General features: G+C 43.2%; 1 protein-coding gene across 10 annotated transcripts in view; it reads left to right on the top strand.

Annotated features, from left to right (window-relative positions):
- auts2a (activator of transcription and developmental regulator AUTS2 a) overlaps positions 1-13,124 on the top strand; it is a 300,321-nt gene extending 287,197 nt beyond the window's left edge. For 4 of the 10 annotated variants that reach the window (XM_086130424.1, XM_086130422.1, XM_086130430.1 and 1 more), the window contains 11 exons: positions 886-1,124; positions 2,055-2,099; positions 3,036-3,131; positions 3,203-3,274; positions 3,643-3,672; positions 4,651-4,722; positions 6,903-7,044; positions 8,724-8,804; positions 8,888-8,971; positions 9,089-9,341; positions 10,572-13,124. In XM_086130424.1, the coding sequence (XP_085986550.1) occupies positions 886-1,124; positions 2,055-2,099; positions 3,036-3,131; positions 3,203-3,274; positions 3,643-3,672; positions 4,651-4,722; positions 6,903-7,044; positions 8,724-8,804; positions 8,888-8,971; positions 9,089-9,341; positions 10,572-11,808 (2,351 nt within the window). In that variant the 3' untranslated portion in view covers positions 11,809-13,124. The remainder of the gene's footprint in view (positions 1-885; positions 1,125-2,054; positions 2,100-3,035; positions 3,132-3,202; positions 3,275-3,642; positions 3,673-4,650; positions 4,723-6,902; positions 7,045-8,723; positions 8,805-8,887; positions 8,972-9,088; positions 9,342-10,571) is intronic. The other 6 variants (XM_086130426.1, XM_086130425.1, XM_086130428.1 and 3 more) reach the window with 4 other exon arrangements.
- The last annotated feature ends 2,274 nt before the right edge of the window (positions 13,125-15,398 follow it).

Genomic DNA, 15,398 nt, shown 5'->3' with positions numbered 1-15,398 from the left:
GATCAGATAGTTCTTGATCCTCTTCTCCTTCTGAGAGTTTCTCCTTTGCCATGCAAAACCGAGTTACGGAATTTTCATCCAGAGTTTTTGTGTGGGGCTGGGAGGGACTACTCTATATATTCTACCACCGCACACCAAAAGAAATGCAGTGTTTTGAATATCTTTTGAAAGATTCCTTCCTTCCCCCATGCTTTGTCATATTTGAGTTAATATGTGCCAAAAGTTTATCCATAGCATACAGTTGGTTGGTTGAAATCGATACATTAGGAGTCAGGTACTTTCCCTCAGGGTAAAGCTACAGGCCACGGGACCTATTTTTTTTACTTTTGTTTGGTGCTGGGAAAATGAAGCTTCAAATTTGATTCATTACCCATTTTTTCGTCTCCTGTAGATGGCAGTCTCTGTTCAACACTCGGCTGAAAGCACATCGACTTGCCATTTCTTAAACCCCTTTATTTAAACCAACAGTGCCATCTAGAGGAGTCAAAAAATACTGCAACAGGTTCATGAAGCAAAAATAAACCTTCAATTTCCCATCACCCCCTTTGTAGCTTTTCTTGAGCTAAAATGGTTGTCCTACATGTTCTATACAAAATCGGGGCATACATGATTGTGTGGATTTCTGTTCAATTCAGTTTAATTGTAAGCCGCTAACTCAAGCCATTAAAATCAAGGGTCAACAGGACAATTGGGTACTACCCAACGTGATAAGCTTACTAAACCGGTTTAGGCACAGTTTATGTGAGTGATGTGAAATGTTGTTTAATCCTTTTCACAATTGTTTCAATCCATAAAAACATGCATACAAAGAGGAAATTTGCTTTTTCACAATGCTTTTGTCATGGAATGTTAGGTTCACTGTTCCTTCCCGGTTGTCTCCTGCAGAGCAAGACCTTCTGCGTCAGGAGCTCAACACACGTTTCTTGGCCTCGCAGAGCGCCGACCGCGGCGCCTCACTGGGCCCCCCGCCCTACCTGCGCACCGAGTTCCACCAGCACCAGCATCAGCACCAGCATCAGCACCAACACACCCACCAGCACACGCACCAGCACACCTTCACGCCATTCCCCCACGCCATTATGCCCACCCCAGCACCGTCCATGGTGCGTACCCCTGCCAGAAATGTGAGGATAAGTAGAACACAACCGTGTTGGGTTTGGAGGGCTGAATGGGGAAATGAGTTTTTCTATGTCTTCTCGGAATGCGTTTCACACATGTCAAAGAGTGGGTGGGCGGGCATGGCGCTGAAAGTGTTTTCCCGCTGGGGCTACGATTGGGAAGATTTTGTCCAAACTGGCATGTGTTTAAGCAGTACGTTGGACATACTTGTGGCTTTGTGGCGTCTCTCACTGATGACCATGTGTATCTCTCTCGATGCCGCAACGATGCTTTAATTCACCCGGAAAGCTATTCTTGTGTTGTTTCTGGCCCATTCTTTCCATCTTTGAATGCTGTTATTTTCAAATTTGCCATCACTTGCTCAAGGCACTTCCACGGCCAAGTTTTAGAACATAATACACTTAATTCATCCTGAATGTAATGACAGCACATGGCGCCGTTAGGGTGTTTTCATTACCGACATAAGCCTTACATTAAGATCCTCACTGTTGGTGAGACCACAGGCAATGAGTGGCTAGACTTAAAGCTTTAAAACACACATGCATGGACACTCATTACTGCCTGGCCTAAAGAGGTTCGCTCGCTTGGCTCTGATGAGCACCAAAGTTTCGCCTCTGACAGCTAATGAGGCCATAAAAAGCCTCTTAATAGCTGCGGTGTTTAGTCTTGACTGGGGAAATGTTCACCCCGAGCGTGCCCTCCACCACTAAAAAGAGACCAAAGGCGATACTGTTTTACAAGATCTTCACATAATCACCAAAGGGAGAGATTGGGGGGAGAAAAAAAAGTCTTGTCGGGAAGTGGTCAATTCATTAGCGTGTTCACACTTTTTCAACAGTTTAATCTGTTTAGTACTGACATACCCCAAATTGGCCAATCTCTGCTTGTCAGAGTCTTTAAATGTTGTACTTAGCTTTGTTTCCTTTCTCTTACAGTTTGACAAGTACCCAACGAAAGTTGACCCCTTCTACAGACACAGTGTGAGTTTTCCCTTTCCGCTGTACTTTGCTTGCCTGTTATGCAGTTCAGGGCCATGAGGTTACTTGGTGCATTTGTGTTATATTTCATGCAATCATCCTCCTCTGCTTGCTAATGGATGATGTAATCATTTCACCCATCAGCAAATGTGACTGCGATAAACCATTGGATCCGTGGTTGCAAAATATGTTTTGAACTGTTGAGAGATAAACAGGACATCCAGGATCAATCATTCGGTAAACGTGCAGGGAATAAAGACTAAATACAGTACGTCGCCGCTAAAATGACAGTTTGTCACCATTATTTTAGAACCGACACATCAGTGATGAACTGACGGAATATCCACCTCTGGTGTTTTGATAGAATTCTCATTCAGTTGTGCACTTGTAGTTTGACTATGTATTGATTAATACTGTTTTTAATACTGTGCTTTATATGGCTTGTACACAACAAATGTTAAAAATAAGAAAGCCACAACAACTCATTTTTTATTTATTGTACCACGGAAGTACCACTTTGAATGAATCAAGCTTGATTTTGAAAAAATAAATATTGCACCTTGCTCAATTAAAACGGGCTTAGCTTCTAAATTCAAAACAGCTTCACTTTTTATGTGATTGACAAGAACTTATTATAATGAGCAGATGATCACATGCTTCTCTGGAAGACAGTTTGTGAAAGGCTCAAGCACTTGTTTACTTGGTTTACATTAGCCTTGCAGACGTTGCATCATTTGAAAACCGAGTTTGTTTTTAATATCAAAGCGGCCGGAGTTAGCGAAATCTAATGAGGGTGCAGGGTTCTACTTGGTATTTTCGTCGAAAAATAATCATAATTTTTTTTAAAAAAAAAGGCCTGTTTGATTTTTGAGGCAGATGTTTGCACATTCTCTTGCATCTTGCTTAAATGACGCCTCCACGCCGTCTTTTCATCTGCAGCTCTTTCACTCGTACCCACCGGCAATGTCGGGCCTCCCACCCGTCATTCCTCCAACTGGGCCCTTCAGCTCACTGCAGGGTGCCTTTCAGCCCAAGGTAACACCCTCCTCCTTCTCACAATATAAGAATCTTTTTCCTGATTTTTTTTTTAATCTTCTCTTTTCTAGACCTCCAATCCTCTCGATGTGTCCTCGAGACCTGGCGCTGTCCCACATACTTTCTTACAAAAGGACCCAAGGGTGAGGACATTTCAGGATTTATTTTATTTTTTTAATTGAATTAGTCACACATGCACAATGAATGAAAGATAATACCTGTGATTTAAGAAAGGAATGTAGTTTGAGTTTTGGCAGAATGATCCAAATCATGGCTCCAGCCTTCCTTGTATTCAATCTCAGGTTATGCAGGGGGTTACCTAATGTGACCAGTAATCACCTCTTGCATAAGGTTGCTTATTTTACGAATGTATGTAGTACTTGTGTATTTGTTAAAAATCACTGACGGCACTGACTTCCAGCTGCCATTTTGTGTTAAGCCATTGATCCAAAGTAAAATATCTTCACCTGTTTTCCTCCTCCCCCCTCCCCACCCTTCCTCCTCTGTGTAGCTAGCAGATCCATTTCGGCCCATTCTCAGGGTGAGTAATCAGTGCTTTATCCCGGTTTTGCACATTCTGTACACCTACACCTCTAGTCCTCCGCCCCTCAGAAAAAAGCTCTGATGCCTTCAAGGATTTTGTAATAGAGTGGATTGTGTCTTCCAGTCAGGAGATCCACTAACGCTAACTTCTGAATTAGGAAGAACTACCACCCCACAAATCGAAGCTCGGGTTCTGAACAGAACGCATAACAAACAAACATATTGGCTCCCAATTATCTGTAGAATAGATTTTGAAAGTCTTCTACTATAAATCTTCTACCATAAATCTATAAATCACTGAAAGGTATGGGTTCTGAATACATTAAAGAAACGCTGATAAAATACAAACCCAGTACTCTGAGATCTGCAGACGTGGGTCACTTAGTGGAGCTGAGAGTTCAAAGTAAACATCGTGAAGCTGCATTTAGCTGCAATGCTGCAAACAGAAGTGAAGTCAGACCCAAGTTTAAATGCTGTGCTTTTATCCCCCATACCATTTGATTATGGTCTTCTAAACATTTTAAATCCGTTTTTTCCTTTTCGATATTTTCGAAACCTACTCGTCTATCTTTACTTCACTTTTAAACGTGTTGAAAGTTTTCTCTTAATGTGTTTGTCAATGTACGCCGTCCTTGTAAATTTTGTAGGTGACTGTTTTCTCTGCTTTGCTTCTGTATGTCGTCATCTGTTGTATGTGTTGCCTTTGCTTGTTTGAAACACATTGAGTTGCCTTGTATGTTATGCAGTATGTGCTATAAAATTAAAGCATTACTTAGTAAAAAAAAAAAAAAAAAGTCTGTCCTTTATAGAGACATTATACGTGACTTTTATGCTGCCTTAAGGTTACAGTAGTTTTCTACAGTTTAGCTTTCCAAACTATTCATGACATAACACACATTCTGCAACTGTAATACTTTATTATTGTAACACATGAATTTTTGGATGATCATCGTATATTTCTGTCTTATGCCTTTAGAAGCCCGGAAAGTGGTGTGCCATGCATGTCCATACTGCCTGGCAGATATACCACCATCAACAAAAAGTCAAGGTGAGGATTCTTTGGACTTATCTTTCGGAAAGAGGCTGAGTCCAGTGTAAACATACTGTATTGGCCCAGTCTTGTATATGCTTATCTTTATAAATAGACTAATTGCATATAAAAACCACTATCGGTCCAACCCTACACATCCATATTTAATGTATGGGAAGATGGATCCCACTGCCGGTTCAAATGTTTTTGTCATCCATTTTAAATGAGAGGAAAAAGAAGGAAATGATGTACCGGTACTCTTGCTTCAACTGAATGCCATCTGTTTGAACGGTGTATAATTGAGTTAAATATTTTAGTAACCTAATTACACTGACATATAGACCAATTCAGGCTATCCTGATCTGATGCGTAGTCCTTTCAGGGACAGCAGTTACTACAGTGGACCGCTTATCATGTTATCAGGTTACAGGGTGCATGAAAGGGTTAAATGAAAACATCCATCCATCCATTTTCCGAACCGCTTGATCCTCGCTAGGGTCGCGGGGGGTGCTGGAGCCTATCCCAGCCATCTCCGGGCAGTAGGCGGGGGACACCCTGAATCAGTTGCCAGCCAATCGCAGGGCACACAGAGACGAACAACCATCCACGCCCACACTCACACCTACGGACAATTTAGAGCGACCAATCAGCCTGCCATGCATGTTTTTTTTGGAATGTGGGAGGAAATCGGAGCACCCGGAGAAAACCCACGCAGGCCCGGGGAGAACATGCAAACTCCACACAGGGAGGCCGGAGCTGGAACCGAACCCGGTACCTCTGCACTGTGAAGCCGACGTGCTAACCACTGGACCACCGGGCCGCCTAAATGAAAACATATGAGCGCAAAACACAGTTTATTGCACTTATTTGTGCATTACAGTATAGTGGCTGATTACTTTTTATTGCAAACAAAATATACTGTACAAACCTTTACCTGAGTTTATGGCGATTGTTATGAGAAATGGTTACTGATAAAAACACATTTCTGAAATCAGTTAAGCTTCATTGGCATTCCAGGCGAAGGGTCCAATTCTACTTTAATATCTATATCCATATTTTGTGTACAATTTAATTGACAATACATTTCCAATTTGTGGTGGGCGGGTAATTTTGATTGACTAAGCAAGTGTCACCACTTCAGTGACATTCAATTTTCTCAAAAGCTGACAGTGTGCCTTATAATCCGATGTGCCTTATATATGGATCATCCATCCATCCATCCATTTTCCGAACCGCTTGATCCTCACTAGGGTCGCGGGGGGTGCTGGAGCCTATCCCAGCCATCTTCGGGCAGTAGGCGGGGGACACCCTGAATCAGTTGCCAGCCAATCGCAGGGCACACAGAGACGAACAACCATCCACGCCCACACTCACACCTAGGGACAATTCAAAGCGTCCAATCAGCCTGCCATGCATGTTTTTGGAATGTGGGAGGAAACTGGAGTACCCGGAGAAAACCCACGCAGGCCCGGGGAGAACATGCAAACTCCACACAGGGAGGCTGGAGCTGGAATCGAACCCGGTACCTCTGCACTGTGAAGCCGACGTGCTAACCAGTGGACTACCGGGCCGCATATATGGATCAATATTCAGATTTTTTTTTGGGACGTAATATTTTACATTTTCTGTAAAGCGCTTTGTCACAGCGATTGTGAAAAGCTCTACATCAATAAAGCTATGTTGAGAGGGAAGAAATTTCATCTGTGCTGAATGTTACACATACAGCACATTGGACAATAAAGTTGTATCCAATCCAAGCCAATCCAATTCCCGTTAGCATAGCCCCATCTAGTGGATCCATAGCGCAACCGCAGCCACTATTGTAGCTTCTACCTACGCACCTTATAAGCACTATATGAAAACAGTTTTGAAAAAGGCCAATTATTGAAGGTGTGCCTTGTACTCCGAAGCGCCTTATAGTGCGGAAAATACGGTACATTTGGGAGAGTTGTGAGTGCAACCCGAAGATATCCAACTCCATTTCCACTGCTATGACACATGTCTGGATTGTGCCAAAAATTGAAATTGTGTGAGATGAATAACGCAGCGTAAAGCCAGCCTTCAGATTTTTGGGGGATACAGCTCTTTGAACGCAGTTCAGGTGTCTATCGAGTATATATACAGTATGAAGTACAGTGATTCCAGTGACATTAAGCATTTTACATGTGTTTCTCTGTGTTGTTTTTGGTGTCTTCCAGCAGCAGATGCAGGTCGACCCTCACAAGTTAGACTTTGGCCTCAAGCCCGAGTTCCTGAGTCGACCTCCGGGCCCGAGCCTCTTTGGTGCCATTCATCACCCCAGTGACCTGGCACGGCCTGCCACGCTCTTCTCAGCTGCAGGTGAGAATGTGTTACAGTACTGGTGACATATTAGATAGCGTCATGGACTTTATAAATACGAAAAATAATCATATTAAAAATATGATGTGCATTTACAATAACGTACTTCAAGATTATGGCGATGGCCCTTTAACTCATTCAGTACCAGCCAATTCTAGACCAAGTCTGAAAAGACGTTTAAAAACGTCTTTGGGAGTGAATGAGTTTTAAGGGGGAAAAAAACATTTGGTTCAGAACAAACACTTGATGTGTTGTGGAGCCACTCCCTAATTTGAATTCAAATCAAAGATTAAATGTTGTTACACAGCATTGCCTGGCTGGACTGGTATGTTAAAAATGGATTCTGCTCCATTCATTTTACGCTCAGTGCACATTTTTGACACTACATATCAGTAATCAATATCTAAAACAATAATTTGTTAGCTTGAGTAATGACAGCAAATGCTGCGTGGTGTTTATACGCATGATAATGAGTTGATATAAAAGCAGCACTGTGGAGTGAGGTAAAGCTGAAGACATCTGCTTTACATAAACACACAGCATGAGTGATTTGAAACTTAATTTTCAAAATATGCCCAAGAATTTCAAACATTTCCACTGTCTGCGTCTCCAGTCGACAAAGTATGCGGTGGGCATGCTGTCTCCAAACAGCATCATTTAGCATTCATGAAATGCAGTTTAAGATTGTTTTGGTGCTTTTCAAAGTATGCTACAGTGAACAAAAGTTATTAGTGTGCACTGCGCAGGGTGCCACCTTTCGTTTTATACAGTCACATACTCTAATATTGAGAGTTTTTCATTCACCGTTTTTCTGCTCTTAATAGACTCCCTCTTCTTTCACCTTTACAAGTGAAACACCAAAAATTGAATCGATTTATTTTCAGTGAAGTTAAAGTTCGTGTAGTTTAAAAAAGATTCTCCAGCTGCTCACCTTCCCTTAAGCAGAGACAAGTTGCCACTTCATAAGACACTGAACCAGGCGGCACGGTGTGCGACTGGTTAGCACGTCCGCCTCACCGCGCAGAGGTGCAGGGTTCGATTCTGGCTGCGGCCTTCCTATAGTTTGCATGTTCTACCCGTGCCTGTGTGGGTTTTCTCCGGGTACTGCGGTTTCCTCCCACATTCCAAAAACATGCATGGCAGGCTAATGGAACACTCCAAATTGTTCCTTGGTGTGATTGTGACGTGCGAATGGTTGTTTGTCTATTTGTGCCCTGCGATTGGTTGGCAACAAGTTCAGGTGAACCCCGCCAACTGCTCGAAGACAGCTGGGATAGGCTCCAGCACACCCGCGACCCTCGTGAGTAGAAGCGGATTAGAAAATGGGTGCATGGATGGAACACACCGAACCATGACGGGTTTAATATGATACATTCGTGTTCAGAGGAAGTTAACAATGGCATCTTCAACACTGGACAAAAAGATGCCCTGTCAAAACATGGGAAGTTGCAATTTGTGGTATTAGGTACATGCATATGGCACCAGGAGTTAATCCACTGAAACAGATCATGTGTTCCGCTACCACTTCAACAGTGGTGCATGCATTCTTGATAAGTCAGCCAAACTGATCCGAACTGTACGAGAGTTTGTTTACAAACAACCCGAGGTTCATGCATTATTTAAATCAAGGTATATCTTGGAGAGAAAAAAAAGCTCAACTTTTTAAATTTCCTTCTCAGGTCCAACACACCCATCAGCAGGTCCCTTCAGCCATCCACCCCACCACCCCGGAAACTTCCTCACCCCAGCACCTCACTTAGGTAGGAGCCCCTTCTCTCTGAACATGAAATAACAGAATTTGCTCATTGCATCACAGTCAACCGAATGTTTCATCTCTTTACAGAACCTTTCAGTCGGCCGCCTTCCTTCGGCGGGCTGGGAGCTCTCAGTTCATCAGCGTTCGGAGGACTGGGAAATCCAGCACTAAGTGAGTTTTAGCCTCATGAACATAACTTGCCTCAAAGTGTATTTTAAAAGAAACGTGGCTGCGCAACATTTGAGATACGCATTTAACTTGCGTCCTGCTGTGCTTTTCCGTGTGTTGAATCCCTGACAGCGGCCAACTCGATGTTCGGCCATAAAGATGGCCCCAACTCGCAGCAGCACTTTGGTGGCGGTGTCAACAACAACCACCAGGAGCCCTGGAACCGCCTTCACCGCACCCCACCCTCCTTCCCGACACCCCCGCCTTGGCTGAAACCCGGAGACTCGGAGAGGAGCGCCTCGGTCAGCTCACACGAGAGAGACAGGGATTCTGAAAAACGGGACTCAATTAGCAGTAAAGATGACAAAGACAGGTGGGTTTCCTGGAAAGTAAAGCAGTGCGTACACACCAAGGTTATTATAATTAACAAAAACGGACAAAATGACTACAACTAAACTAACAGTCAAGTCATTGTTTGGGAATTGTGGTTTACGTTACTTTATTACACGATATATATGACTTATTTTTATTTTTTCTTGTACCTGATAAATAAATACTTTGATTGTAGCCGCATAATCTGTATGTTTTTAGCACACAAACGGCAATCAAAATACAACGCTCACATTTGTAAGTCCGCATGTTGGTAATAGCGTGGGGATGATTGGGGAGGTTAAAAAAAAAAGTACTGTGTACCTGGTTGTTAAAAAATGTCTTACTATACTGTACATGGTCATGAAAAATAACAACAAATAAATAAGCCTTACCATACATGGTCGTAAAAAATTTTAAAAGCCTTATTATACATCCAATTTTGAGCGTTCAATCAGCCTGCCCTGCATGTTTTTGGAATGTGGGAGGAAACTGGAGTACCCGGAGAAAACCCACGCAGGGACGGGGAGAACAAGCAAACTTCACACAGATAGGCCAGAGCCGGGATTGAACCCACGACCTCCGCACTGTGAGGACAACTCGCTAACCAGTCAATCACCAGGCCACTCCCTTACTATACATGATCATTAAAAAAAAGAAGCCTTACTATATATCTGGTCTTTCAAAAAATGCCTTACTTTATTTGGTCACAAAACTTTTAAAAAGCCTTTCTATACATCGTCATTAAAAAAAAAACTTACTATATACCCGGTCGTTCAAAAAACGCCTGCCTATACATGGTCATTTAAAAAAAAATAAAATAAATAAATAAGTCTTATGATAAGCCTTGGTCATAAAAAAAACTGACTATCTACCTGGTTGTTAAAAAAAATGCCTTACTATCATGGTCATAAAAAAAAGAGAAATAAAAATGAAAAAAGCCTTACTATACATTGTTGTTAAAAAAAAAAGCCTTACTACACACCCGGTCATTAAAAACTGCCTTACTATACATGGTCATAAAAAAAAGTCTTACTTCATTCACATGGTCGTTAAAAAAAAAAAGCCTTGCTATACATGGCCGTTGAAAAAAATAAACATAAATAAATAAGCAAGCCTTACTATACATGGTCATTAATAAAAAAAAAACAGCCTTACTATTTATCTGGTCTTTCAAAAAAACATTTTCCTTTCCATGGTTGAAAAATAGTGATCCGTCTTTGTTCGTTCCCAGGGAATCTGTGGAGAAACGTCACCCGAGCCACCCTTCCCCGGTCCCAGTGAACCCCATCGGTCTTCTCGGTCACAGTCGTCCTCCTGAGCACCATAGGAGCCACCTGCCTCCATCCTCTGGAGACCCGCAGAGAGACAAGGAGAACAAGGCCAAGGACAGAGAAAGGGAACTCCCAGACTCTTGGAAAGACAGCAGCACAGACGACCACAAGCTCAAAGACAACCAGCACAGCGATAAGGACGCGCCCGCCATCCATGATGGGAGAGTATCAGAGGACAAAGTGCCCAACAGAGGCACAGCCTCGCCCTACATCAGACAGACGAGTCTCGAACGCCCCAACGGCGGCCTGAGCAGGGAGCTTGTGGAAAAGAAGGGAGAGCTGCCGTTTGAGCACAAGAAGAACAGTGAGGTCAAAGTGAAAGAGGAACGTAAGGAGGACCAAGATGGAGCGGCAGAGAAAACGAGCGAGCACTCGTTGGCGTCCTCCACGCCGAACCTCCATCCTCCGTCCTCGATGCCGATGCCCATGGGCATGGCAGGTGTTCATCCGATCAACAACATGAGCGGTCTTGAGAGAACTCGAGTGGTGGCGCCCTTCATGGGTATCAGCCCCATCCCTGGGGCCGAACGCTTCCCCTACCCCGCCTTCCATTGGGACCCGATCAGGGACCCTTACAGGGGATTGGACATTCACCGGCGGGACCCTCTGGCGAGGGATCTGTTGCTCAGGAACGATCCCCTCCACCGGCTGACAGCCCCGCGCCTTTACGAGGCCGAGCGTTCCTACAGGGATCGCGAGCCTCACGACTTTAATCGTGAGCACTTGCATTCTCTCGCCTTGGAGCAGAGGAGGGAGCACGAGCGCGCTCAGTTGGAGGAACGCGAGCGGCTCCTTAGAGAGGACTACGAGCACGGCCGCATTCACCCCGCCATGCACCACCACCTTGACGGACATCTACCCCACCACGCCCAAGGCCTCATGGGCCCAGGACTTCCAGGCATGCACTATTCCAGGGTCAGCCCCTCAGCTGCCGCCGCCGCCGCCGCCGCCGCTGCTGCCGCCGCCGCTGCCCACCAGAACAGTATTCTGAATAAAACTCCGCCCACCGCCTCTCTCAGCGCCCCACCCCCACTCATCCCCACGCTCGGTGCCAGGCCAGGCTCGCCGAGACGGACTGCTCCCCTGGCCACCGATATTCGAGACAGACCTGCTCACAAGGACATTGAGGCACGGTGAGCTTGGGCCTCGCTCACGGTAAAAACTCCCACCCAGCACTTAGCTTCGGGCAAAGCAAGACTGTAACATAGCTGTGAATAACTTATGTGGGCGGACACATGCCCACACAAGGAATTGATTTTGTCAAGACAATAATCACAGAAACAAACTTTTGATTTTTCAGATCCCCCCCCCCCCCTCCAATGTTGCTCCAGCTTTGTGTGCGTGTGTGTGTGTGTGTGTGTGTGTGTGTGTCCAGTCTTTCTATTGTACAGCAAAGTGAAGTGAGATTTTGGAATGTACAGCTACTTTAGCACTGACCGGCCGCAAAAGTGTGTAGATAATATGTACAGTCACTGTGCTTGCTTTGTATGGATCATGGTACAAATATGCAAAAGGGTCATTTGAAAGCTTTACTTTGGACAAATCTACATAGAGAAGTATTTAGGCAGTGATTCAGAATGTGCGTTAGCTTTTTTTTTGTTTTGTTTTTTTTGATTGACACAGCAGATTAGCATTGTACCAGAGACCCCATGTTCTACTATGCAACAAGTCTGGCCGCCCGCCATCCATCACCACGGCTCTTTACCAATGAAGGACAAAAAAAAAAAAAAGCTGTATTCTCCCCACAACTTTACTATGCTTTTCAAATTGCTTGCTCAATGTAGACAGATCCAAGCTTTAAATGAGGCACCGCGAACTGATATTGTTTTGCCAATCATTTGGTACTTTGTAAGGACAATCCAAAAGACAATATTGCATTTTAAAGAACTTTCTGTATGATAGAACCGGCAGCACAAATGTGAAGACCATCTCGAATTCACTCGACTGCCTTTAGTTGTGGGGAGAATACATCGTTGTAACAAAAGGCAGCAGTTCGCTCCACAGAAGGCGTGTAAAGTACATGTTTTTGGAATTAGATTCTGTTGGTGTATTCAAAGTGCTTTCTTTCATTGTGGTACCTACAAAATCAAAAGAAAAAACCCTAAAAAAGCAAGCTATGGACATTTTGTTTCTACCAAGAAGAGATCTATTTTAGTAGTCCACCGAAGGTTTAGTTGTGCGCTTCGAATTCGGTGAACATTTCGTGCAGTGTTATTTTACTTCAACTTAAAAATGTTACACCGGAGCCATAGTGGTTAGTTGATGCGTATTGCAAAAAGATTGTTAAATGAGATTTTTTTTCTGTTAACTTGTACAGGTGAAAAAAAACTGAAAGTCTTTGTAGATCATGTATAAAATTGTCGAAAAAATTAAGTGACTGAATCTTCAGCATGCCCCTCATTTAAACATGTGTTATGTAAATTGTGCCATGTTATTAAAAAATGTGTACTGAATTTGTCTGGGGAATTTTCGTCACATTGCTGATTCTATTTCTTCAGAAAAAAATGCATTTCCCATATTTGATACTGTACTGAAGTGCTTCTGATTACCTAAAAAACGTTTTGTTTTTTTTTAAAAGAAAACGATTTACTGCTGGAAATAGAGGACGATGCCTATGTATTAGCAACTGTTGAAAGTTTTTCCTGGAAAAGTGTATTTTAGGCGAGTGGAGAGGAACGTCCATTTTTTAGTCAAACTTCAGATCTAATGTGCAAGTTCATTTCATCCTGGTCAATTTTTAACATCTCTTGGCATAGTGGTTGTACTGCGACCGCAATAGCAAATATTTTTAGAGTACCTGACCTCGTTAGAATGGTGGGTGGGTGAGCTGACTTTGGGAGGATTGCGCTACACAAACAACAACAGTTGTCCACACGGAAAGGCCTGAGCCAAGATTCAAACTCATAACTGATCGACTGTGAGGCAGACCGAGCACTATACACATTATGATGATTATTGTTTTGTTTTTTTTAATTGCATGATGTTGCAAATTTGATCGATCTATATATTTTATTTTTGTTTTGAAACTTGTGTTCACATTTCTGTTGGCAGACAGGATAATGTCATGGAAAGCAAGCAGGAAATGAGATCTCATTGCAGGGTGCTTAGGTTCACCCTGTGTGGTAGGATGAAAAACTCCGTCATCTGGAGAGGTTGAGGATGAGGCGCCACTTGAGGAGGTGGCTCATGCCTTTATTCCAGATCCCTTCCTGATGAGGTGTTCAGGGCAGGACTGAGTGGGAGGTGGGCTCAAGGCATCGTTGCCACGATGCTCAAACTGCTGACCCTGTAAACCTGGACCTGAATAATCGGAGCAAAATAAATGCGTGGATGGATTATCTCAATGTTTCATTGTTTTAAAAGTTGGTCCACAATAGCAGAAGTGATGTAATGGTTAACACAAGGAAGTATTGTTCATGTATGTTCAAAAACGACATGTCACACAATAGCAGCTTCAGATGCACTATACTGTATACTTATACTGTGCTTGTATTTCAGTGTTGGATATATTTATTTATTTTTATTCCCTCGTATTATCTTAACAAACTTCCATGCGCTTCACTGATTAATGTTCAAAACCGCACTCACACAACAGCGTCTAAAATTGTAGTCAGTATTGGTGACTTTTGACCACTAGGGGGTGACAGCGTGCTATGAATACATACAGTACTTCAGCATGGCTCCTATCTGGTCATAAAAAAAAAAATCCTGATATATTTGGTTCAGAAAACGGCTTACTATACATGGTCGTAAAAAAATAATAACAATAAATAAATAAAATAATTTAAAAGCCTTATTATACGAAGTTGTAAAAAAAAAGTTTTGTTTGGGTAAAAGCGCCTGGACATACATAGTATAGTTTTTTTCGGTAAAAAAGGCCTTACAATATATGGTCGTTTTTTTCCCCGTAAAGAATGCCTTACTATACATGGTCATTTTTTTCCGCTAAAAACGGCGTACTATACATGGTTGTTTTTTTGGGCGGAAAGCGCCTTCCTATACATAGTGGGGGGGTTTTCGGTAAAAAACGCCTGACTATACATGGTCATTTTTTGCGTGGCTAAAAACGCCTTACTATATATGGTCGTTTTTGTTGGCTAAAAACGCCTTACGATACGTGGTCGTTTTTTGGGGGCTAAAAACGTCTCACTATACATGGTCGTTTTTATCGGCTAAAAACGCCTGACTATACATGGTCGTTTTTGTCGGCTATAAACTCCTTGCTATACATGGTCGTTTTTGTCGGCTAAAAACGGCTTGCTATACATGGTCGTTTTTGTTGGCTAAAAACGCCTTACTATACATGGTCGTTTTTGTTGGCTAAAACGCCTTACCATACCAGCAGGTATGTCCAGCTCCGGGGCTGGAGGGCCACTGTCCTGCCTGTTTCCCAGCTCTCCCGGCTGCAACACACCTGATTCAGATGATCAGCTCATCAGCCAGCTCTGAAGCAGCATTAGAACGTTCCTGATTATTTGAATCAGGTGTGTTGCTCTTGGGAGAGCTGGAAAACAGGCAGGACAGCGGCCCTTGAGGACCGACTTTGGACACCTCTGATGTATAGTAAGGCGTTTTTAGCCAACAAAAATGACCATGTTTAGTAAGCCGTATTTTGCCGACAAAAACGTCCATGTATAGTAAGGCGTTTTAGCCAACAAAAACGACCATGTATAGGAAGGCGTTTTAGCCAACAAAAACGACCATGTCTACAGTAAGGCGTTTTTTTA

The sequence above is a fragment of the Hippocampus guttulatus genome, chromosome 15, assembly GCF_054856545.1.
Source record: "Hippocampus guttulatus isolate MCC_2025c chromosome 15, RoL_Hgut_1.0, whole genome shotgun sequence".
NCBI classification, from domain to species: Eukaryota; Metazoa; Chordata; class Actinopteri; order Syngnathiformes; family Syngnathidae; genus Hippocampus; species Hippocampus guttulatus.
This window is presented reverse-complemented; position numbering and strand designations above follow the sequence as displayed.